Here is a 24,311-nt window from a genome sequence, read left to right as displayed (position 1 = left end):
TGATAGATCAGTTTTACCTGATGAAGAACTTTGCTGGCTTAAGAACATAATCATATATAGGATGTCATTTTCATACATGCAACACTTCTGATATTGACTAGAATTTTAAAATAAATACTCATACTCTCCTGCAGCTTCCATGGAAAACAAGGAGAGTAAAAGTGATCAGGATGAAAAAGGACAAAGACTCAAATCTTGTGCTCTAAAGAATCAGAGCAATTAAAGATACAAAGCCTTAACAAACTAAGCATAAATATGCCATGGAAGATGCTTGAATTAAATACAGAGTATCCTGATGAACAACATAAAATGTATTGGGTTTGGGAATCAAAATGTTAGGGAAATACGCAAAATATTCAAATTATCTATGTAAGGTGCACTATCAGTGAATAAGTATGCTTTTGAACTCTAAAAGTGTAATTTTGAGTTAAAACTACTTTAACAAAAATGAAGTGTACATAATAGGGCTTCTTCAAAATTCATTTAACACATTAGCCAGCCTTACATTGAATCAGTCTCCATTTTACACTGAATTCTGTCAGGCTTATTTTCAAAGGAACATAGCTGATTTTGCAACAGTAGACATAAGCAGAATTTGGAACTGTCAACTGTGTTTTGTGTTTTGCTTTTTTCAAGAAATCTGCCATTCAGACCTACTGGTGAGATCTGCTTTTTTTATAACCCTGTCACCACTGATTCTACATATTCTGAATCCAATATATAGCTCCACAACGTAATTAACCTTAAAAAAAAAAAAAGCATATTATGGAAAAAGTGCACAAAACTAACTTAGAATATCAGTGTGGAAGCTAAAATTCATACAGTGCATATGACTAAAAATTAAAAGGGTCCACCCTTAAAATAAAGACACAAACCTACAGGCTAATAAAAGTGTTTCTGCTATGGAATGCACAATTAAAAAATATTTACTTTACATAAATATATTTTTATTCAGATTTTGTATACTTGTATGTATATTTGTGTATATATGCATATACACACAAACACACCCAAATTAAACATATTTTTTTGTACTTATATCCTTGATCTAGGACAACGTCCTCTGGAAAGAATAAAATCAGGAAACCCACATTATTATTCTCCTAATACAGACAAAAAGACATATGGCTGTATCATCCTAAATTTTTTCATAGTTTGTTCCAATTCAAAAGACTTCATAAAGAAAGATTAGAAGTATTCCTATAGAAGCTCAGAAGAATTCCTATAAATTTATGTATTTAATTAGATACAATGATTTGAAGTTTTTTATATACTCCATGAAATACAGGCACTTCTCCAACATGCAAAAAAGGGTAAGAAATCTGATGTCTTACACAAATCTTCCTTGTAATGTTTTTGAATCTTACAAGAAACATGATAAATTAATGCTTTCTACAAGCATTAATTCTAATACATTCTAATGTTTTCTACTAGATAAATGAATGTATCTATTATGTATCTAAACCTGCTAGGTTTATCCCAGGATAAACTAAACCTAGTAGATAACAATAGTAAAAGACAAAGAACTTGCAGATTGAAGCTTATGAGAAAATATGAATTCTCTAAGAAAGGTGATAACTGAAAACAATTCTTTTTTTAATGGTAATTTTGCCACATGTAAGATTTTTTTAAAAATTTACTATATTGGTGGTGATTTCTGAATACTAAAGTAAAAAAAAAACCCACTCAAATAATTTTTTAAAAATTACCAAAATCTATAGTGCTCCATCAGTTTAGGTGTGCAATATCTGTTAGCAGCATAAATAATCTTTTTAAAATATCTCCTTCAACCCTGCATCTAGATAGTTTTCTGGCTGTTAAGACCTAGTATTTTAGCCAAGGGATTTATTGAAGGTAAGTAGAGAAAGATGGCCAAATAAACTCAAGTTAAATGGCTCTGTCTTCTGTGCTATGGCATTCATCCATACCCTACTAAAAATCACTTTAAAAGACTTAAATCCTATGAGCTCACACATTAGATTCCAACATTGTCCTGGTTTCAGCTGTAACAGGTTGCTTTTTTTCTCCTCCCTGGTAGACGGTGCAGTGCTGTTTTGGCTTCAGTCTGAGAACAATGCTGATAACACACTGGTGTTTTGGTTGTTTCTAAGTAGTGCTTACTCTGATCAAGGACTTTTCAGTCTCCTGTGCTCTGCCAGTGAAGAGGGGCATGAGAAGCAGGGAGGGAGCAGAGACAGGACACCTGACCCAAACTAGCCAAAGGTATTCCATAAGACAGCAAGTCATGCCCAGTGTATAAACTGGGGGGAGTCATGTAGAAGGGACTGATCCCTGCTCGGGTTGGGCTGGGTATCGTTTGGCAGGTGGTGAACAACTGTATAATGCATCACTTATGTTTACTGTTTTCTTTTCATTTTCCCCTTCTGGTTTTATATTCTCTCCCCTTCTTATTTCCCTATTATTATTATTGGTGGTAGTAGTAGCAGTTTTGCATTGCACCGTAGTTACTGGACTGTTCTTATCTCAACCCATGGCAGTTGCATTCTTTCAATTCTCCTCCCCATCCCTCCAGAAGCAGGGGGGAAAGAAGGGGGAAAGTGAGTGAGCTGCCTGATTCTGAGTTACCAGCTGGGCTTAAACCACAACAGTCCTTTATGGTGCTCAAAGTGGGACACAAAGGGTCGAGATAACAACAGATCTGACCAGAGTGTGTCTAATCATATTTGTGATAAGCATTCATTGTTTTGAATTAATAGTCACTTGTCACAATGCTGATTTGCTATCAGAGTCGTTGCACCTGGTCTCAGAGTTTCCTTATGTCACACCTTACTTGAAGCCAATATTTGCTGGTTTAGTTTATCGGCTTTGGGGCCTGGGCTAAGGTTCTCATTTCGTTGTACTTTATGATAATGGCTTGTGATACAATAGGATTATTGACTATGAAACTGATCCAGTATGTTGCCAGCATGGCCATCACCTCCATACTTCAGGAGGCATGTAACGGGAATTGTTAACACTTAGACCTCTTTTTTTTTCCCCTCTCGGAGTGCCAGCCTATTGAGATGAGCTCTTGCACATTCTGCTCTCCCACCAGGCTATTTACAGTAGTGTGATAATTTAAGAGTACCCTTGAAACCAATCTGGTCCTTTTGCTAGGAAACATCATTTTGTTGAATGTGGCTCAGGTCTTGTTTAAGGTTAGACAATTATCTAAGAATACCACCAAGAGTCATGAGTGGCAGGTGTATGGGATCATATGGGTAAGTACCTAGGCCAGTAGGCCCCCCTCCAGTGCTTTGAAACTTTTAACCCTGAACAAGTGTGAAGTCCTGAAAAACTAGTAAAACATTTGGAAAAAGTATGCTGTCATCCTGGGAATACCAGAAAGGTACAAATAACTGTAACATGCTGGGGCCTAGCCTATGCCTACAAAGCCCCGCTCAACCCTATCCAGTAAGCTCAAGGGGAAAAAGATGTCTCTGGATCTGATGGCAAAGCAATAGATATCGTGGCCAAGTCCATCCCCAACGATGAGCACCACAGCTACGCCAACTCTGACAAAAGATACTGCAGCCACTCCAACCCCAGTGACAGACAGTGCAGCCACTCCAATCCCAGCAATACACACTGCAGCTGAACTTAAGGACCAATCCTTGCTGCTATCAGTTGCCCCTATAAGCAAGAGGAAATGGAAATGAAAAACAACTTGTGCAGTGAAGGAAGATAAAGACTCAACACATGAACTAGAGGAGGTGACATTTGAGGGATTACTTGCTAAGGAAGGGGGAACTGACAAAGTGATTGCAAGAGAAATGAATCCTCAGCCTCTGGAGGTGGCTCTTGTTAAACTGTGAAAGGTATCCCTACAAGGAAGATGTTGTATGTTGCCCAGGCAAGTGGCCCACGATACAGAAAAGCCTCTAGTGCCTGAGTGAATTAGCTGTTTTAGAGATGATCTATTTTAAGTCACATGCCTGGGATACACCCACAGATTCAGATGAAGTAGAATGTACACGATCCATGTGGTGAAAATCTACTTATTTTTTTCAAATCCTCTATCTTACTGTACATCCCAGAATATCTTTTCTCTAGTCAAAGCCTTTGACTGCTCTTTGCTATCATAGGAATGCCTTACCCACATTCACCACCTACATCTTTTCTCACTGAGGCATCCTCTTAGTTTCACTATACTGTTTATGTTTCCATGTTTCTGTCACTTTTCTTCCATAGCTCTTCTCAAGAATCCCACCCAGTGTCTCATTCTTACTCTGCTTCTGTTCCTCGCCTGACAAATCTCAAGCACTAGCAACTGAAGTTAAAGTTTATAGCTTCACGTTCATGTTTGCATTATCTACTCGAGTAAACAGTTCAGCTATTCTAAAACTCTTACCAAACAGCTTTGTCCTGTGAAAAACAGAAGACAAGTTACTAATCCAACCTTAGTCAATTAACAGGTATTCTTCATCACAGAACTCTGAAGTTTTCTTTTCTAAGAAGCTTTGTATAATAGCTTTTAATACCCAGGTGACTCAAGGACAATTTTACCGTGCCATAGGTTAATTTGTTATGCTTTCCTGGTATTGGTATATTCTTGCAAAGCAGTCTGCTCCAATGCATCACTTCAAGACTTTCCAGAGAAGGTGATCTCAGTGATTATTTACCCTTGAAGTATTTTTTTCTTCCATTTTTAATTGCAGGATGTCACAAAAAGAAGCAATCCTGAACCAAAGAGTTTCGCTGATCCAATTAATTTCCTGTGCTATCTCTTCTAGTTTATTTTTACTTCTATGTGGAAAAAGACACTATGGATGTCAAGACCAAAAGACACCAGGGTGCAACAGAACAAAGCCAAAAAACAAAGGCAACTAGAAACTCAACATATTATTATCTTCGTGAGACCAAGATGAAAAGCATTTAACATAAGACTCAGAAACTTTAACCAGGAAATACTGCAGGGAGATAAACTTCTATCCACAAAGCTACCACAAAAGAACCTGGGTCAAGATTTTTAGATACCTAGGCCATATAGTCATATATTCTGAGTCTATTTTGTGGTACAGAAAGAACAATTCAAAACATGAATTCCAGTAAAAGATTAAGTAAAGTGGACATACTAGAAAAAAAAACGCAGGGAGATTAGCTTGTATCCACAAAACTACCACAGAAGAGCCCTGACAGGGTTTTAGGTAGATAGGCAAGAGAGTCCCATGTTCCAAGTCTATTTTGTGGTAAAGAAGGAACAATTCTAAACATGGGTTCCAGTAAAAGACAAAACAAGTAACTGGAATCAAAATTTATCTAGGAAATATTCCTGCATAATGCCTCAGGTAATCTTGCCTTACTCTCCTGACACAGCAGCCTATGAAGATTTAATGCTGGGTGAAAAAGCAAACAGCTCAAAGAGACTGTCTAATTCTCCATTGCAGAGATTAGCCTGAAACTGCCTATTACACTGGCTGCCATTTCAACTAAGCAAGCTAAATCCAATTACTGTAATACAGGCTCTCTCCAAGTCATTGCACTTCTAAGACTAAAACCAGTAAGTTATGAGTTTCACTGAAACTCTCAGAATTTTTCCTCTTCTGTTAATACTGCACACATAGAGATTTCAGCAATCATCTTCCAACTCCAAAATACCCATTACTTGTTTAACACAAAGAAGCAGGCTGCATACAACATGTAACAAAGGAAAATGCTTTCCCAATTGGGAGCAGCTTTTTTTGGTGGAAGCGAGTACAGTTTCAGAAGTCACTAAGACATGAGTAATTCAAGAGAGTCAAATTACAAACACATGCTCATCACCATGCTTATTCTTTCAAAGCCACATTTAAAAAACTAAACAAACAAAATCCCAACAAACCAAAAAACCCCAAATGCACATCTATGTTTATTTACTTAAACATAAGATGATCTCCCTTGAGAATAAGGCAGACCTCAGAAAACTCATACCCAATCTTCAGAATACATCTGTGTGCAATCTTTAGCAATTGCAGTACAGATACTTTTCCCATTTGTAAAATCAGTCTCATACTGTTAGCCCTCAGAGATCAACATAGGCTACTAGGACTAACCTGATTTAATTAGACCTGCTTTGAGCACGGGATTGGACTAGATGACCTTGGAAGTCTCTTCCAACCTAAATTATTCTATGATTTTGTACTTTACCCTCTTTCCCCAGTTGTAGTAGAGGTATTTATCCCGACAAAGAAAATACATCAGCAGAGTTGTCTGTAACATGCAATAATGATGTACTTCAAAATATATTTGGTTAAGAAAGTTTCTTCATATAGTTATATTTATTTAGACTATAATGTTAAAAAAACCTCTTAAGCAATTCCCTCTAAACAGCTCTCTACCCTGGCAGGCCTCTCTCCTTAGCTGCAGATAACCTGCTGCATTTCATGAAGTACATCTTTCTCTTTTCCTAAAAAGCAAAAAAGGACTCATCTCCACCTATGAAAACTGTCATTCTGGTATTAAATACTCATTAAAAAAAATTTACCTCCTTCAGGAAAAGCCGAGTTGAATGACAGTTTTACTGAGTTAAACAAACAGTTTTGAAGCCCTAATATGACTTTTCAAAAGTATGAAAAGCTGCATATTAAAAGGCACGTATCCTTAAAGTTCAGAATACCTAGTGTACTGATATACTGCAGACTTGACACTGTAAAATAAACGGATCAATGACTTTACAAGTTTTTATTCACTTGTATGATTTAGTCTGCTCCTCCACTAGGGTAACCTTTTTTCTTGCATAAATGAGAGAAATTTTTTAAAAGTGTAATTTTTCTATTACTTCTCAGCTACTGGAAATGAGATAATGGAGACAAAATAGTTACAAATTGACTATCTTAGCACAGGACAAAATGCAGAGCATTCTATGTATCTCAGAAAAGACTAAATTCACCTGCACAGAGCTGGGAATCTGCATCAAGCTGTTTTTTTAGAATACCATTCATGTCTTTTTAGAAGCATTGCTTTTGCAAATGGAATAACCTATTCTGTAAATACATTAGCATCTCCGGTCCCTCATACCTGGAACAACATATTACATTACATGAATTCATGTTCACTCAGAACTGAACTGGAATGCCAGAGTATATCACACAGGGCATCTTGAAACCTTCCCAGAGCATGTACTTTCAGCCACTAGTAGTAAGGACTGTATGTCATTAAGTAGTAAAAGTAGAGTATCTGTTTATCAGTTTTTTAAGCCATCCAATTCTAAGTAGTGTTTTCTAAATTTCTCCTTATTAATCAGAAAGGCTCAAATTACATTACAAATACATGAAAGATGCTTAGTTTTGCATTTTGCTATAACCATATCTGCAGTGATCAAAAATCCACTGCAATTTGTAACCTTTTAATAAAACACAATGCATAAAAACAAGCAATAAAATAAAACCATTTTTCACCTATTTAGAAAGTGTACAGTACCAACAAACTTTCCATAATCTACAGTACACTGACTACCACAGAAAACACAAGGAGGCTGGTAAAAAGTGCCTTCTCTAAGGAGAAGGACATACTATGGACAGGCAGAGGAGGCAAGGAAATAAAATAATGTCCAAAATATCCTGTAATTTCTGTATTCCCACTCTCAAAGTGGCTGTTTACAGCCTGAAACTAACTTACCTCAATGGTGTAAGTCTGGCTGTGTTTGGTAACTTCTCCACTATGCAAAGTCCTGATAATAGCAAAGTCAGCAGTGGCACCTGCTCCCCTTCGGCTGCTGCACGTGGATGCTTCACCACCTCGAGATCGCTCAGTATCAATCCCATCTTGTACTGATTCTTCATCTTTGATGTTTGCTGTTTTCTTCTTCTTTTTCTGCTTCTTTGATGCATTCTGACCATCAGTTTGGGCCTTCCGCTGCCTAAATTGGGCAAGCTGCATAAAAGACAAAATCTTGTTAAAGGTGAAAGTTTTCCTGTTTATTACTAATAACATCCTCAGTAAAGGCTTACCAGCTATTCTACATAAGCCTTCAAACCAATCACTACTGAAACAAGTTGGAAGTTAATGCAACATATCTGAGACACGTTCAGGTTTTCTGTTTATATAGTTTGCTTTAAAAGAAAAGTTAAATATAAATTAACACTGTATTAATGAATTCCTTCTCAGTTTCATACTAGCAAGTTACTGTTCCACAAACTGATACCTAGAAATCAAACCATCCAAAGGTAAAGGTACAAATGTCATTATAAAGGGTAAGTGCAATGAAACAACCTCTGAGTTTTAATTTTCATAGTAATAAATACCTCAAAAATCAATTTACAGAAATTACTTTTAAATTTTTTATGCCAGAAACAGATAAAGCAAACCTTTCTTTCAGCAAGTATCACACAAAGCTTTTTTTAAAAGTTTATGTTAGAACTCAAAAAGCAGATCAAGTTCCGGAAAATATCATAAAGAAATAGTGAAATGCATAATGAGGAAAAAGTCTAGAAACAAGCAGTGAGTAAATTACAAGATACACTACCTTGTAGCAAAACATGCTGATGAACAAAAAGTCACAGGTGAGACAGGCACACAGTTGAAAAACCAATTAGTACGTAAGCTATTCAAATACAGTAAGACACTGCCTTTTGAAGAGCTTACCACTTTTAATCACTTTATAGTGGTTTACACAGGAAAATCCACTTAAAACACTTTTTTCTTAATAAGAACAGAATTTCTGTTCAAACAAAAAAAAAACAGGCAGAGCAGGTTTTACCAATTAAATTGAATTAAATTAAAACTGAAAACTAAACAGATGCTACCAGTAACATCTGGTATCAAAAATCATTATTTTCCAATTGAAGAGTCCAAGATTAATTAAGTGCCACAATATGTTTTAGAAACATAGCTCCAAAGTATATATAAAGTGTGCTAATGAAGACCCTAAAGCTTTAAATACTTTTTACATCAACTAATACCAAATATCATGATTTTTTTAATAAATCTGCTGCAATTTTAAGAGAAAGCTATAGAAGAAAGGCAGCATGTTTGCTCAGGATATTCACCAATCGAGAAAGCCAGGCTTCCATCCAACCTCTTCAGCAACACCCAAACCAAGCAGGACACATAGATTCCCTTTCCCAGTCACCGTTCAGCTGCAGTGCAAGCTGTCACTTGAAGTGATCTCTAGCTCTCATCTGGCCCCAAGACAGCTGAGACACCCCTGTCTAAATAAACACATCACTGACGGATCAGTTCTGACTTCTGGCTAGTTTATCCCTTTATCTGTGTTTCTTCTTGGCTTTCTTCAGCCTCCTCTCCATTCTCAAAGACTACTGACAGCTTGGCATATGGCTCCTAGTCTGTTTACAGGAGGAAGACCTGAAGATTTGCTGAGCCAAATAGACCCACCTACATAGTTAATACCTATTTCCTCCCTACTGCAGCTTCACAAATTATTTCTTTTTATTTTTTAAATAAGTAACTTTCATTATTTCACAAAAAAAAAAAATCTATTAAATCCACAAATTCTGAACAGGGCAAGAAAGGACAGTCTCCTCCTGACTTCAAAGTTTAAGGAAAAAAAAAACCACAAACAACAAAACTATAGATTTAGCTTCTCAAAAATGGGAAGGGTGAAGGTCCCAGTTGCCTCCCCATAACATTACAACATTCTCCAAAAACTGTAAATTTACCTCAACAAACTATTTGCAATTTAACCAAAGACAAGCAGAATTTGTCCTAATGCCACAATGACAGGAAGCAGACAACCCGACTTCAAGCGTAACTACAAGAGATTTTGCCTTTTTCTAGTTTTAAATAATGACAGACATGCAGTGCCATTGGTTAAGAACTTCCTTCCCCAACTTGACTGAAACCTTGTGCAATGGAAAGTTAAGTTGGATTTTTCTTCAAGCAGCTTTACAGTGTCGGTTTGCCTACAAAATTAGATGTGTAGCATAAGGATAAGTGAATTACTCCATGTCCCTCCTAAAGAATTTTGCATATTTTAGCTGAAGTATCAGGTTATGCCAGATTTCTCTCCTTTCCAAATTAAGCTGTCGACTTTCACTTCTTCAGAATTAACAGACTATGTTTTACCATGGCAGCTATAAGCAGACTTTATTTTTTCTTTTTTCCTGCTTAAACATTGAAGATGGGCACATATGAAAACTAAGTGCATGTGCAAATTAAACTATTATTTTTTGTGTTACACAAGTCCTCAACTGATTATTTCTGTACCAGCATCTAGTATTTTGGAAATAACTACACTATTAGTGGTAGATGCATGCATAAATCATATCACTTCTCCCACTGAATATTCACATACACACAGAACTGTCCAGCTACTAATGCACTGTAGCTTCAAATTGTAATCAAATTTAAAAACGCAACAACAAGCAAACAATAAAACAGAAGCGAGAGAAGCAGCATAACAAAATGCTACTGCTGACCAGATACACTCTGTGATGCTCACATCAAGACAGGGAAGTCTCAGCATTCTAATTCCTTCAGAAAATGGGACTCAGGAACTAGAGTTGAGGAGGATCTATCTACATTTCAGTAACAAGCAGGAAAAAGTCCATCAGTAGTCATGGAAACTATGGAAAACAAATTTTCTAGAATTAAAACTTAAAGAGAAAAATACTTTCAGATTTTATATTTCAGAAAAATAGGTTTTCCTGTCTGTACAAAATGTGTAACAAATACAAGCTAATATAGCTATACATTCTTTCACCCTGTCTTCCAGGCACACCGGCTTGATAATGCCAAAACTAAGTCTGCGGAGAACTTAACACTGCTTCTGTCAGCTCTGAATCTGCAGTTTTGAAACTATCAATGTCATCTCTCTGTTGAGTTAAAAAAGTTGCAAGCAAGAGCAAAAGATAAACACAAGAGTTACTAATGGAGGAAGAAGGATCCAAAACCAGAAGCTGAAGAGCACTCAGAACAGACTCTCCACACTGATCTGTCTCCAAGAAGCAATAAAGAATGAGCCCCTTAGCCTGGGAAAGCATCAGGAACTTAGCCCACAACGCAACTTTACCATAGACTTAATCACATCTTGAAAACCGATCTAGAGCAAGTTGCTCTAGATATTGCCTCTTATAAACAGGAAAAAACTTACTGAAAGTCACAAGACTACAACAGAGAAGCATGCAGAAAAATAATGGGTATACTTTTCAAAATCATTTCTCACAGTAAAATAACAATTGACTAGAAAGTAGATATTTAGAGTACATTTATTTATGTAGTTGTAATTATAACCTCCTTCTACATATGAATCCCAAACCAACACACTAGCCCCAATCCACATCACAGACTACACCAAAATTAGACACCTGGTACATCATTACTTAGCTTTTAAATGCTGATGCCCTCCAATTGTCAGGAAGTCAGAAAAGCAGAGGAGAATCAACTGCTATTAGGAATTAAGTACTCTTGAGGCAGAAGGGAACTAACTTGCAGAGTGGTGGGGATTACTTGTGTAAACCGTGTCAACTGTGATAAGTTAATGTGCTGCTATAATTGCAACAGCAGCAGTATGTATTCATTCAGCTATCTTCAGCACGTTCTGACCCTTGGCAATTATGCCAGTCATCTAGATGGCTGGGATATGCTGTGCATCGATTAATTTCAAATATGATCGGACTGAACTATTTATAAAGTAGAAATTAAAGTGTGTGTTAAAACAAAATTTCGCTCCAAAACGGATGGGAAGGAGAATCGAAAAGAATGCAACTCCCACGGGCTGAGATAAGAACAGTTTAGTAACTAAGGTATAACACAAATCACTACTGCTACCACCAATAATAATAATGATAAAGGAAATAACAAGGGAAGAGAATACAAGACCTCAGCATCCGTCGACTGATAACTCGCCCCCCCCCAGCCCGACCAAGCACTGACCGATACTTCGTCAACCCCACAGTCCCAGCCCTTCTGGGTAACTCTCAGTTACATCCTGGGCATGCCGTGCTGTGGTATGGAATACCTCTTTGGTCAGTTTGGTTCAGGTGTCCCGTCTCTGCTTCTTCCCGGCTTTCCCTCCTTCTTGGCAGAGCATGAGGCTCAGAAAGTCCTTGGCCAGACCAAACATTTGAGCAGTAACTAAAAACATCGGTTCTGTCAGCACCGTTCCCAGGCTGAAAGTCAGAAACACAGCACTGCACCAGCTACTAAGAAGGAGAAAAACCAACTTCTACTGCTGAACCCAGGACACCTACTCACAGAAGAGATTTTGCTCTTTCTTAAAAGCTCTCAAACACTCTGACAACCAGTGAGAAATGTTCTCTGCTGGACCAGTTCTGTGGTCTTTTTTCAGATCACTGTCGTGATTTAAGCCCAGCCAGCAACCCAGAGCCATGCAGCCGCGCTCACTCCCTCCCCTTCCTCCCCAAGCTCCCGGAGGGATGGGGAGGAGAAACAAAAGAATGTAACTCCCACAAGTTGAGATAAGAACAGTCCAGTAACTAAGGTATAACACAAACCACTGCACCAGCAGTGTGCAACTTCACTCAGTCAGTATCAGAAGACAAGGACTTCTGAATTTTCTTATCTCTAGTTCAGAGCGGTGGTTAATAGCTCAAAATGAAACTGGCAGTCCTATAGTATTCGGTATCTTTATATATAATCTGAATGATGAAACTGAATGCACCTTAACCAAGTTCACAGATAACACTAAACTGGAGGAAAGCCAGATACACTACAAGGAAGAACCACCATACAGAGAAACACCAACATGCTGGAAGACTAAGCCAACAAGAACTGTATAAGATTTAACAAAGATAAACCTCAAGTCCTACATCTGGGATGGAATTATCCCATATAGCAGTAACAGTTGGGGACTGACTGCCCTGGTTTGTAGCTCTGCTGAAGAAGACCTGACAGTCCTGCTGGAGAGCAAACTAACCATGAGTGAGCAGCATGACCTGGCAGCAATGAAGATAAACCATGAGAAACCTCTCTGAAATGACTCTCAATGCCTACCACAGCACATGACTAAGTTTTGAATCCAACTGTCTATACACCAGTTTTTCAATTAACTATTTACTGTATGACTGAAATAACCCTACATGTTTTGCAAGATTCTGTTTTGTAAAACAGAATTTGATAGCAGCAATACCATTTGGTTTTGAGAATCTGGTCTCACAATACAGTTGAAAAAGGCTCAGTGAGCCTAACAAACACCACCTAGATTCAGTGCTTCAAAGTAAATGTTGCATTTAACAGCAAAAAGCATCTCTTAAACTTTCAGTCTAGGTGACCAAAACTCTCATAAACACATAAGGGGTAGGCAAAAGTGAAATGCCAGGTGTTCCTTGAGACTTGACACCAAAACAAAAGCCACAAATTTGTCTGAGAAAGGGGTATTTGGCGTATAGACTGAATATTAATAAGTCTGCTCTAAGTTGCATCTGAATGCATAACATGCATTTTGGCAAACTGTATTGTTCAAGTGATAACTATGATATATCCCAAAATCAGACAGACTTCGGCTGCAACTGAAGATGATGCTCATGCATCATGAAGCTCCCAGAAGATCATAAAGAGTCTTGTGATAGAAAGGCTTTTCCAATATAATGCTCCTACTCCTTATGACTGAGTGATAATAAGGTATTTCTGAGTTATTACTAAGAGTGAAAATGAAACCAAAATATTCAGTCTAGGCCAGACTATTAACATCTTTAAAGGTGAAGGATTAATTCAAGATTCACCTGCCCTAGTAATGATAGGTCACTACTCCCTTTGACCACAGGTAAGCAATTACTGCTACAAAGGCTTTCAGTGATACACAAAGAACAAAAAGCAGGGCCCTGGAGTGGGATTTGTTTCATTCATTTCATTCATCTACAAAGTACAGATACGTCCCATGAAGTCTTGACTTGGGTGTCTTGCAAGCCAACAGGGACAAACTAAAAAGGCCAACCTGAATTTGAAATTTTGACATCGTTTAGAAGCTGGAGATCGGATGCAGTCTGTCTCAGGTTACCTATTTCACCTTCCCCTGGATAACTAAAAAAACCCCAAAAAAACCTGCCATAATCTGTCTCGCACCTGTGACCTGTTTTTACAATTCCAAGACACAGGAACATTTTAATGTTCCATGGTAGCAGGTAAGATGCCCTCAAAAGGGGTAAGTAAGAGAGTCTGAGAGACAGCAACAATGAGATTTAGGCAGTAAAGCCTTGCCTAGGCTGTTAAACTCATTTGTTGTTAGGCCACCAAGTTTTGTAAAAGCTTGACAGTCTGCCTCCTAGAGGGGTGTCAAACAGGTTAACTGGTAACTCTCCCAGAGAAGAAAGTGGCTATTTGTCACTTTTGTCATATTCTCAGAAGACCTAAGCACTGAGGGTTGTGCTGCAAAGCACTAACTTGTGAAGTGTAGACAAATTTACAGCGCCACCTGGTCTTCTAGGTTCCTAATGCCTCTACTAACAGAGGATAACTTCAAAACCAGAGGATAAATAGACATCTTTCTGGTGAAGTCTATTATTCTATTATTCTATTCTGCTAATCAACAAATTGGACACTATCAGAAGTCTTTCCAAATTCTGAGATAAAAACCTACAGAAAGGTAATGGAGCAAGCAACTCGCAAATATGTTCAACAAACTATGCCACACATCTGAAAATCCAAACTGTAAGAATTAATGTCTTCCAAGTTTCAATCTACTTAACTGTTGAGGCAAATGGAGCTTTGGTTTATTCATTCCACTCAACAGATGCTGAATTTACTAAGTGGGAAACACTAGGTTGAATGATCAAGAAAATAACTACCCAGGGATGAGGTATTTTTAATCTACTCATTTTTATGTTGCACTCACAGACAAATTTTTCCAAATAACATCAGTAAGACCTTAGAACATCTCCCCATATGGAGAGACTCAAGAGTCTCAGAGGATGCCAATAAGGCTATGAAAATTTCCAGAAGAAATGCTACAGTCTTTACCTAAATACAAAGGTTTTCAGCTCCAGACAGCCATTCTTTTGCAGTACTCTGAAGAAAACCAATGGGATCACCACAATTTACATTTATAGTTGAAGTGCCACAAAGGACCACACAGGACAGTGAGAGGAATAGCGTACCAGTCAATTCTTTTTAGCAGCCTGTATCAAGTTGGAGTACCGTTGGCAGTGCTAATAACCAAGGACACTGAACTTGAATGAACCTCTCCAGATGGCACTGTGAACTGGAAAGCCTCAGAATTAGTGTGGTTCTCATCTGGTCTGCTCTTCCATGTCCCAAGAATTTAAATAGGAACAGACCTAGGGACAGCTAAGTTCATTACAGCTGGGTTATTTTCTGGACAAGGAATGGAAGTTAATCATACGAAAATAGTCTCAAGTCAGGTTACAATGACAGACACATCAAATGCATTTCAGTGCTGGACTGCTTCAGGAAATGCAGTGCCTCAAACTAACTGCTAAAAAAAATTACTCAACTAGTCTGTTAACTAACCTACTTCTACACACATGATTTATATATTGCTCCTATCTACTTTTAAACTTGACCCTCATAATGAGTGAAAAAAGCATGTGACTTGCACTGGTACTGTGTTTCCCCCAAGTGAAGACAAAATCAGTGGATTGGGCCAAGCTGTCAGTAACAAAAATGAGAGGGCAACAGAAAGCTTGTTTCATGCTGTTACGTAAAAAAAACACAGATCATCCATGCTTGAAGCCTGAAATATCTTTGTCCTTCAAGGCCAAGGGAGCCGACATGTAACAGAACCTCTTTTACTCTGCGTTAAGTGAGGGAGATCACCAGTCGGGTGCTGTCTCAAAAGGCACGGTCTATCCTTTGCTTTTGCCCAGAGTTTCAAAGGCTTGGTAATAATGGGAAGGCAAAAGAGTTACACACTGACAAAAAATGCACTCATGCTCCACTAGGATTATGTGTAACACCAACTTTAATTAAAAACTGGATCCTGACGCTTTCTTTAACTAGGCTGGAAAAAAAAGCAACAACCAACCAACCAACCCAATAGCACAAAGTTAAAACTTCAAAATAACTAATAAAACTAAGCCACTGGTGGCACGTAGTAGAGTAAATTAGGTAGGCTACACATGACACCAACCAAATGGAAACTAGATTGCTGTGTATCACCTACTGGCCAGATTGCTGTGTATCATCTACTGGCCTAAAACAAAGCTTGTGTTAGATAAATTTGATCACATGAAAATAGAGGTAAAACAAAACGAAACCCAACAACAATAAAAAAGGCCTGTGACTTGCAAAAAGTACCACACTTTAAAGCCATTGGCACAGATTAAAGTAATGCTTACAAAACACATTTGGCAGAAAAATCGTTAGACTGAAAACCATAATAAGGACAATATTTCATGAAGATGAACCGTTAAGCATTCTCCAGCGTTGACAGTTTTGTAAGGTTATACAATTACAAATTTAAGTAGAATTTTAAAGTACTTTTCCCCCATTCAACTCCTCATGAAATCAGCCTTGTAAAACAAGTTACTTTCTGGAAGCAAAAGGCAGATACAGCATGCCTGAACAGAAGGGAAAAAAAAAAAAAAAGAAAGAAAAACAAAAAGACTGTGCCCATGCTACTTAAGCATTAAAATTATGTACTAGCTCCCAATTTTCTACCTGCTTTTTCTTTCAATATTGTGTTTGACTCAACAAAATTATAGTGTTAAGCTTTACATTTACTGCAGTTGATTTCTGTTGATTTCAGTGCCGTCGAGTTACGAACAAGTATTGATTTTACTCATTCTTATCAACAGAACTATACTTCATTAACTGTACTTCATGAACTGTTCACAATTAATTATTTAAACAAAGTATACCAGCGAATACCACACACCACAAGAAATAAGAAAGTATGGATATTCACAGACAACACGCTTCAGCTGGGCCTCAAAAGAACACTTGTCATGTGGCATAGTAGCAACTTCGTGCTCTAATATAGGCAATTAATTCATTAATCTACACAGAACTTTAATTTTTGGAAAGCAGTAGAGTCATCAGAGACGTGCCAGTATGTTGGTTCTGCATCACTAAAAAAAGAGCTACTAACAGTCTGAGCGTTGCTTATGTAGTTACTTCATGTTATATCTTCTTAAAGCAACTGGTTTAGCACCTGTTCTTTAACAAGCATATAGCTATATTGGCTATTTAACTATATATAGTTAAATCAACAGCTGGAGACTCAATTAATCCCTTGGAGATTATTTATTTTCAGAAAATGACTGCAATACAGTTACAGGGTTAAGCATTAAGCATGTTTATTCCACTAGATTCAGGTCTCAAAAGTACTCAGGTCAAAAAAAATGTCTTCCAAAATAAGAACAGTAGAAAAAAAAACAATGAAACCATGTCATTAAATACGACACATACCCAAGAAGTTAATAAATCTGTCTTGTTCAGTCATTTTCCTCACATGCTGCTCTTCTTCCCCCAAAAATAACCTTAGAAAAACATTCCTAAGACCACAAGGCAGCAGAAAAGTGAGTCTCTTTTCCCTTAACCTAAAGTAATGCTAAACGCCAATCGAAATTTCTCTAATAATAGATGGAAAGCGCGAAGTTTCCTTCTGGTAAAAGAAGGGTTTGTTTTCATGTCTAGCATTTCACAATTTTTCTCCTCGTTAACAACACATAATTGCAATTTATCACATCCTAGAAAACAGACTTTAGTCCTCTTTTTTTTTTTCCTCAGAATCAGAGCAAAAAGTTACATAGTACACACGGAGTGGGCAGAACAAGGCTGATCCTTCAAACAGAAGCTCCCAGGGTCTCTCTAAAATAGTTTTTAAGCTCTCCGTTAGAGCAGAACCAAATGCTTTATGAAGTACCACTGAAACATCTAGTGCTGACTGTGAAGTAGAATATTCTTCATTATCAGTAAGTATAAGGCCAGACAGTGTCAGATCTGAATATTTTTTCATGAAAAACTGTAAAAAGTTGCTACAACCACAAAATAACATTGATTACTTAATGAGAAGTTACTTGAGAACATATCTTCCAATTATTCAAAGGCTGGGCACAGAAACCTTTCATACTATTAACAAAATATTAAAATAGTTGGTTCCAAAAACCCCATTTGACAACATAGCACCTAAAATCAAAATCCATGTAATGTTAACTCTCTGTTAACACTACCTATACTCTCTTATATAAGTAGCTACTCCAGAACTCTATACATGTAGTTACTCTATAACTACTATAACATGATCTTTAAACAATGAAATTTAAAATACCATACAAATGTTTTCTCTAATTCAGAAACATACAAAAATCATGATCTATGGCCATCTGTGCTTGCCAGTTAAGAGCCAACTATAAAAATACAACAGTATGCAAAGTCAACAGTTGCCAGTATCTCCACACAGTGCTTGTCGATCAAATTACTGACAACCCACAAGTTCATATGTAACACAGACACTTTCTTCTACTTCTTATCTTACATGTTTAAAAGTTTTGGTTGACATTTCACGCTTTTATAAAGATTGAACTTTTAAGATTATCATTAAACTATAAAACCAGAAAAGAGAAAGCCTCAAGGAGAAAAGTAATAATCCTCATGTTTCTAATAATACCATTCTAAATACAAATTACTTCCACCAGATTTAATTATTACCAGACTCGCTTACATTTATTTATGAAACAACTATAAGCAGAACACGATCATGCTTATGTTTTCAACTGCAGAAAAATCATCAGAAAAAACATTCACCAGTTTTATAGCATTCTGTACATTAATTTGAGTAGGTTCCTAATGAAATACTTGAAATCCATTTTTCCCACAGAGATACAGCTACATGGACACTACATCCCAAATTAAAAAGGTATTTTTCCCCACCCCCAGTCGATGAAGACAATTCTGCCAAATACAGACTTATATTGAAGAACATGGAAAGAGTGAAGCATTATTAGAAATTATCTTAATTGCTTGTCATCTCACTGCAGTACAGCCAAAAAATGCAGGATTTATATAATCTTTTTGTGGCACAGTCCAGATCAGCTCCTTAGGATGTAGTATAGACCTGAATTACTAAATATATGCTTATGTATTTGTATTTTCTTAAATTAGGTCTATGTTGTGTCTAATCTGGCACTGTAAAATCAAGTCTTTGAATGTGATTCTCCCAATGGAAAGTTGTTTGAAAAGAACAAATTGGTATCTAACTCCTTTTGCAGAGTTAAAATAGCATTCATAGGAAATGAATTAACATCTGAACATTTTCTGGAATAAATTAATACTAAACCATAATATTTGCTAAATATGCTTAAGTGAATCTAAAAGCTGGTTCACAACATCAGCAAATAGATACAGAGGAAAGCCCCCACACATACCATATGCTGCAATGAAAAAATTACATGGTGAGGAGCAGGAGAGAGACAAGATAGCTGTGTTGGCTTTTCTACCTACCTTGCAGTCTACCTATCCAAACCACCCACCTCCAGATTGGTTACAAACAGCCAGAAGTCAGTCACATCAAATGCCTTCCTCATGCCAAAGTAAACGATACCCACCATTCTCTCCTCATCTAATGAGCCACTTGCCTCATCATAGAGGACAGTTAATTTGCTCCTGATAAATTCCAATCATGTCCTTGCCCATTATGTGCCTGAACACAGGTTCCAGGAGGATCTGCTTCATAATTTTCCCAAAGACAACCAGGCTGTCCTTCCTATAGATTTCCAGATCCTCCTTCTTGCCCTTCCTGAAGATGGATCTGATGTTTGATTTATTTTTTCCCCTGCTTATTTGGATGTGCCTAATTACAATGACCTTTCAAAGATGAGCAAGGGAATAGCCTTGCAATGATAGCAGCAAGCTCCTGGAGAATGTTTGGATACATCCCACCCAGTCGCATAAATTTGCATATCAGATTTGCTCAAGCCATCCCCAGCTTGACTTTTTGCACCAGGGATGCTGCTTTACCCCCTCCAATTCCGCCATTAGGCTCAAGGACCGGAGAAACCCAAAGACAGTCCTTATCATTAAAGAGACAAAGAAAGCTTTAAGTATTGCTTCTATGTCCTTTTGTACCAGATCGTTTGTCAAGATAATCTTGAATTCTAAGCCTCTTCACCCACTTCAGTTTAGTACTGTCTACATAAAACCATGCATTCTTTCCACTGCTAATAATGTAAATGCTGAGTGACACAGGCACCTGGAAGACCACCTACTTTGAGAGGAAGACATTAAAAAAAAAAAAGAAAAAAAACTAAGATGCTTAGTACAACGTTTTATTCACTTGTAACCACAAAATTATGATTGTACCTAGATCAAGTTCTTAGTTTGTTTCTAAGACTGTGTGAAACAGTATCAAAAATCTTAAAATGACACTGATTTTCAGCAAGAAGTTCTGTCTGAATCAGCCCTAGTTACTTAAAGGCATTCTCATATTGAGAGTTGTGCAGATCTCCAAGGACCTTAATGTTGACAATTCATTAGACAAGTCTATTTCCTTTAAAAAGCAATCTTTGCCAGTCTTTTGAGACTCCCTACGGAGTATATGCAAAATCACACTGATGACTGTAGCCTTGGTTGTGGTGTATTATCAAGCATCAATGTAGCTTCCAGGGGGCCAGGGTTGGGGGTAATCAGATGCTTCACAAAAATCATGAATACTGATGAGACTCATCCAAGAAAAAACTTGACATGTCTAAAGAAAACTGTAGTCAGGCAAATACTGTTTCCTGTGGGATCCTAATCAACACTCTATTCCAGCTCACATAGTTTGTTCTTCCATAACACACTGCAAATAGCCAACTGCAAATTCAAATTCATTAACTTTAAAAAAAACCCCACCATTTCTAGAGTATAGGGCTTTAAAGATGCAGAGATATTGAGATGTGTAATGAAAAGCACAGAGAGAATCTGAAAGAAGTTTTGTCCAGCCTTCTCTATGCAGCTAATGCAAGAAAACTTTAATCACAGGATTTGCCATTTCTGTTTTGTGTTGATGCTGCAAGAAAGGGGCTGCAGCCCACTGCGTGTTTTTCCTGATCAGCAGGATTCCTACACTTCACAACAATGCACATTTTTCTTTCCTCCTGCACTGTAACATTTAGTCTATATACTAATTGATGAAGAAGTGTTTATTAGAAATTGGCTGAAAAGGGCTGAGGAGTTTATTTCTGGGTGTAAAAAAAAAGCATCAACTATAGATTTACTTTGAGTTTCTATATACTGCTTATATTACTGCGATTCATGTAAATTTAACTTTTTCCTCCTAAAGGAAAAAGAAAGGATTTATAATAGCAAAACGTTTACCCTGCTATAAACCCTGTTAACTGTATTTATGTAGGTGCATCTAGATTTGCTCCCCTCCACTTCACACTGTGGCTTTTTTAATAAAAATATAGCTATATCACAAATATCTAAAGATCCAAAATGGAGGGAAAAAAAAAAACTTTCAAAAGGTAGAGACAACATATAAAGGAAAGGAATAAAGCATGGTAAGATCTAAATACTTTTACTTTTATCTAATTTCTCATTAACTAAGCAGTCAAAGAAAAAGGTACTGTTAGAATGAACAGACTATGTCTAAATAAGACTTTATTAATAACTAGCACAAATAATTTTTTTTCAGGTTGGCAAGTGCCATAGAATTGGTAAAAAAAAAATCTAAGAGGTTACATCCTTGGCAACAAACCAACCAAATTTTCAGACACAGATCATCAGTTTAAATCCTGTTCAAGATAAGCGAGAGCAATAGCCACTCCCTGTTAACAAATACAAGTGCTGTGATGACTTCCACCGAGTTGTCAAAGGCAATCTTTTCACAAACGTTACTGTTGAGATTTTCAAAGCAGTCTGGAGAATTTACATATGTTTTTAGGGGACTATATGAAGGCATTCTGCCCAGTCCTGTGTGCCAACTCTTGCGCAGAAACTGAATAAAACTTTAAATTTTCATTTTAAAAATTTTGTGGGTTTGATTTTTTTTAAATAAAATACATCAGAACAAGCCAAAACACAGTTGTGCTTCACTATTTTCCCACCTAGTTTATATTCTTTTTACATGAATTCATACCATGTGGCATGTCTGGCACAGAATGGACAGAGCCCTCAAACTCAGGAGGTTTGTGAGTGACAGCCCTGTGAGGAACAAAGACATAAGGAAAGAACCAACTGCATGAATTCCATGCTCACTGTACAAGACTTGACAGGTTTCTACTTTTTTTACATGCTGCTGAATCATGAGAGAACAGTGAGTTCACAGTTACCCTGATATTGCTCACAAAATTCTATATTTGTCTGTGGATTTTGTGTTTTAATGAAAAGAAAGCAAAATTGAATTCCTGGAATATATTCCAAATAATGAAGTAAATGTAAGAATCGTATCCCTCTTTGAGGAGTCTGGTACCAGGATTTCCACTCTTCCTTTAAACACAGCCAACTAGGCTAGCTAGCAGGACGTACTACTAAGCATACAAAGACAGAGCTTCACCATTGTTATGGAGCATTACCTGTAATAGTAAGACATTTCTCCTATATACCTTTTAATTGAAAATATATATTCTCAATGTATGGCACTAATGGTAAATCAGCTACTTCACTTTAACGATTAAATGGATTTAGGTACATTTAAATATTATCCCCTTGGTTTGTGGTTGGACACAGGAGGCTTCTTCACAGAGAAGAGTTCAAAAACAACTGAAAACATCAAAAACAAAACCAGGATTAATGGACAACCACTTCTGTTAAATCACAGTGTGCCAGTGAAGTCAGATTTTAGTGAGCTCTTAAGCGACTTATTCTGCTTATTCTCTGTCATACCTATCTTATCAATGTTTGCACAGGAACATACTCAGTCCCAGAGTCCTACCTACTCCACCTCTTAGACTCCACCAGTTTTCTTGGGTCTTCTGCTCAGGATCATAGTTTTAGCGATATGCTAGAGATATGGCATGACCGTAGAATCTTCATCAAATCTATGCTTTCCCCTGGGAATATCACAAAAATTGTATATATTCTTTTTAAAATTATTATCTCCAATTGTGGAGAGTCTTAAAATTTTGTCATGTTCTGATATTTAGAAGCATGGTCCATTAGACTACTGCTCCTTTGCTTTGGGTGATGCTACAATTTAGGGTTGTTACAACTGTGACTTGATCACTCCCCCACTTTCCTAAGCGTAGTGTTTGGTTTCCAGAGTCTCACATTCTTTGGCACAGCTGACAACTATTGAATTTGTTCTATCTGGAGGCTTGTTGGGGTTCCTTTTCAGAAGGGGGGGGGAAGCAAGAAAACCAGCTCCATACTTCCAAGAACCTAAATATTCTAAGAAATTTTAGTATTTTTATTTGTTCGCCTTTGTAGAAAATGCAGTTTTTAATATAAAATGTTGGCTTCTCAAGAAATCACGTAAAAATGCAGATTAAGATTTCTTTCAAGAAACAGGAACACCAGAACCATCAACACAATATGACATGCCAGCACTTTGCAGTCAACATACAAGCATCTCATCATCATAAATTTCAAGATCTATTTATGTTTCAGCATAGCAGTCAAAAGACTGCAATTATCAGATGCATTTCATTGAACTGTGGTACATTTAACAACATGTCTTTGAAAATTAAAGTGTCATGTTAGCTAGTACCAGTAACAAAAGGATTCTGAAACAAATACATAGCAGTATACACTGAAATCTCTACCTATGGGGCAGGTATTTCAGACAGAGCAGATTCCCAACAAGTGTGTTATTAGTATATAATCTTTATATTGCAATATAAGGTAGGACAACAAAGTTGGACATCAGCAGACTTTTTTCTTTTGTCCTCATTTTCATCAGATTTTTCCCTATTCCAATCAAACACTAAGATGCTACAGTCACCGTATATTATTCTTCGGTTAGTATCTCAGGACATCAACATTTAGAAGTGCCTACTTGTTTGGTTACTTCCTGTGTGAAAAAAAACACAGGATTTTCTGGTAACACCTATATATGTTCAATCTGCTTTCCTTGAGTATCAAACATATTTTACTGAAAGCACTTCAGAAAGAATTTGTGGTGGTGACCAAACTTATTTCAAATCAGTATAAACAAATTTGTGATACTGTTATAACTGAGGGAAACAAATGTCCCAGACACCTTTGTTTTGCTTTTTCAACACCCATACTAAAAAAAACAAGTAGTTGGAAAGCAGACCATAGAAATAAGGGAGAGACTAGTATTAAAACAAATGAAGTCTTGAATGTAGGCAGAGCACCTTTGCATTTCCTTTTCTGTAACTCCTCCTCTTTACACAAGGAATGAAAAGCAAGAACGCATTTTAAACTGTTTTTACAATGCAATTTCTTGCTTTCACAAGTGCTACTAACAATACTGTGTTGCCTCATTAATCTATTTTTGTGAAATTCATTGGGCATCTTAAAGATCAACTTTCTCTAATTTAGCTACAGAAGTGCAATTTGACTGCATTCTCAGA

General features: G+C 37.1%; 1 protein-coding gene across 15 annotated transcripts in view; it reads right to left on the bottom strand.

Moving 5' to 3' along the window:
* Nucleotides 1-24,311, bottom strand: part of AKAP9 (A-kinase anchoring protein 9) — a 429,434-nt gene that overhangs the window by 80,492 nt on the left and 324,631 nt on the right. For 13 of the 15 annotated variants that reach the window (XM_061468443.1, XM_061468440.1, XM_061468444.1 and 10 more), the window contains one exon: nt 7,597-7,851. In XM_061468443.1, coding sequence (XP_061324427.1) covers nt 7,597-7,851 — 255 coding nt within the window. Of the gene's footprint in view, nt 1-6,868; nt 7,044-7,596; nt 7,852-24,311 lie in introns of those variants that run through there. The other 2 variants (XM_061468456.1, XM_061468457.1) reach the window with 2 other exon arrangements.

This window comes from Pezoporus flaviventris, unplaced genomic scaffold, assembly GCF_033815535.1.
Source record: "Pezoporus flaviventris isolate CSIRO_AGI_PZ_B2104156 unplaced genomic scaffold, CSIRO_AGI_Pfla_v1 ptg000047l, whole genome shotgun sequence".
NCBI classification, from domain to species: Eukaryota; Metazoa; Chordata; class Aves; order Psittaciformes; family Psittacidae; genus Pezoporus; species Pezoporus flaviventris.
This window is presented reverse-complemented; position numbering and strand designations above follow the sequence as displayed.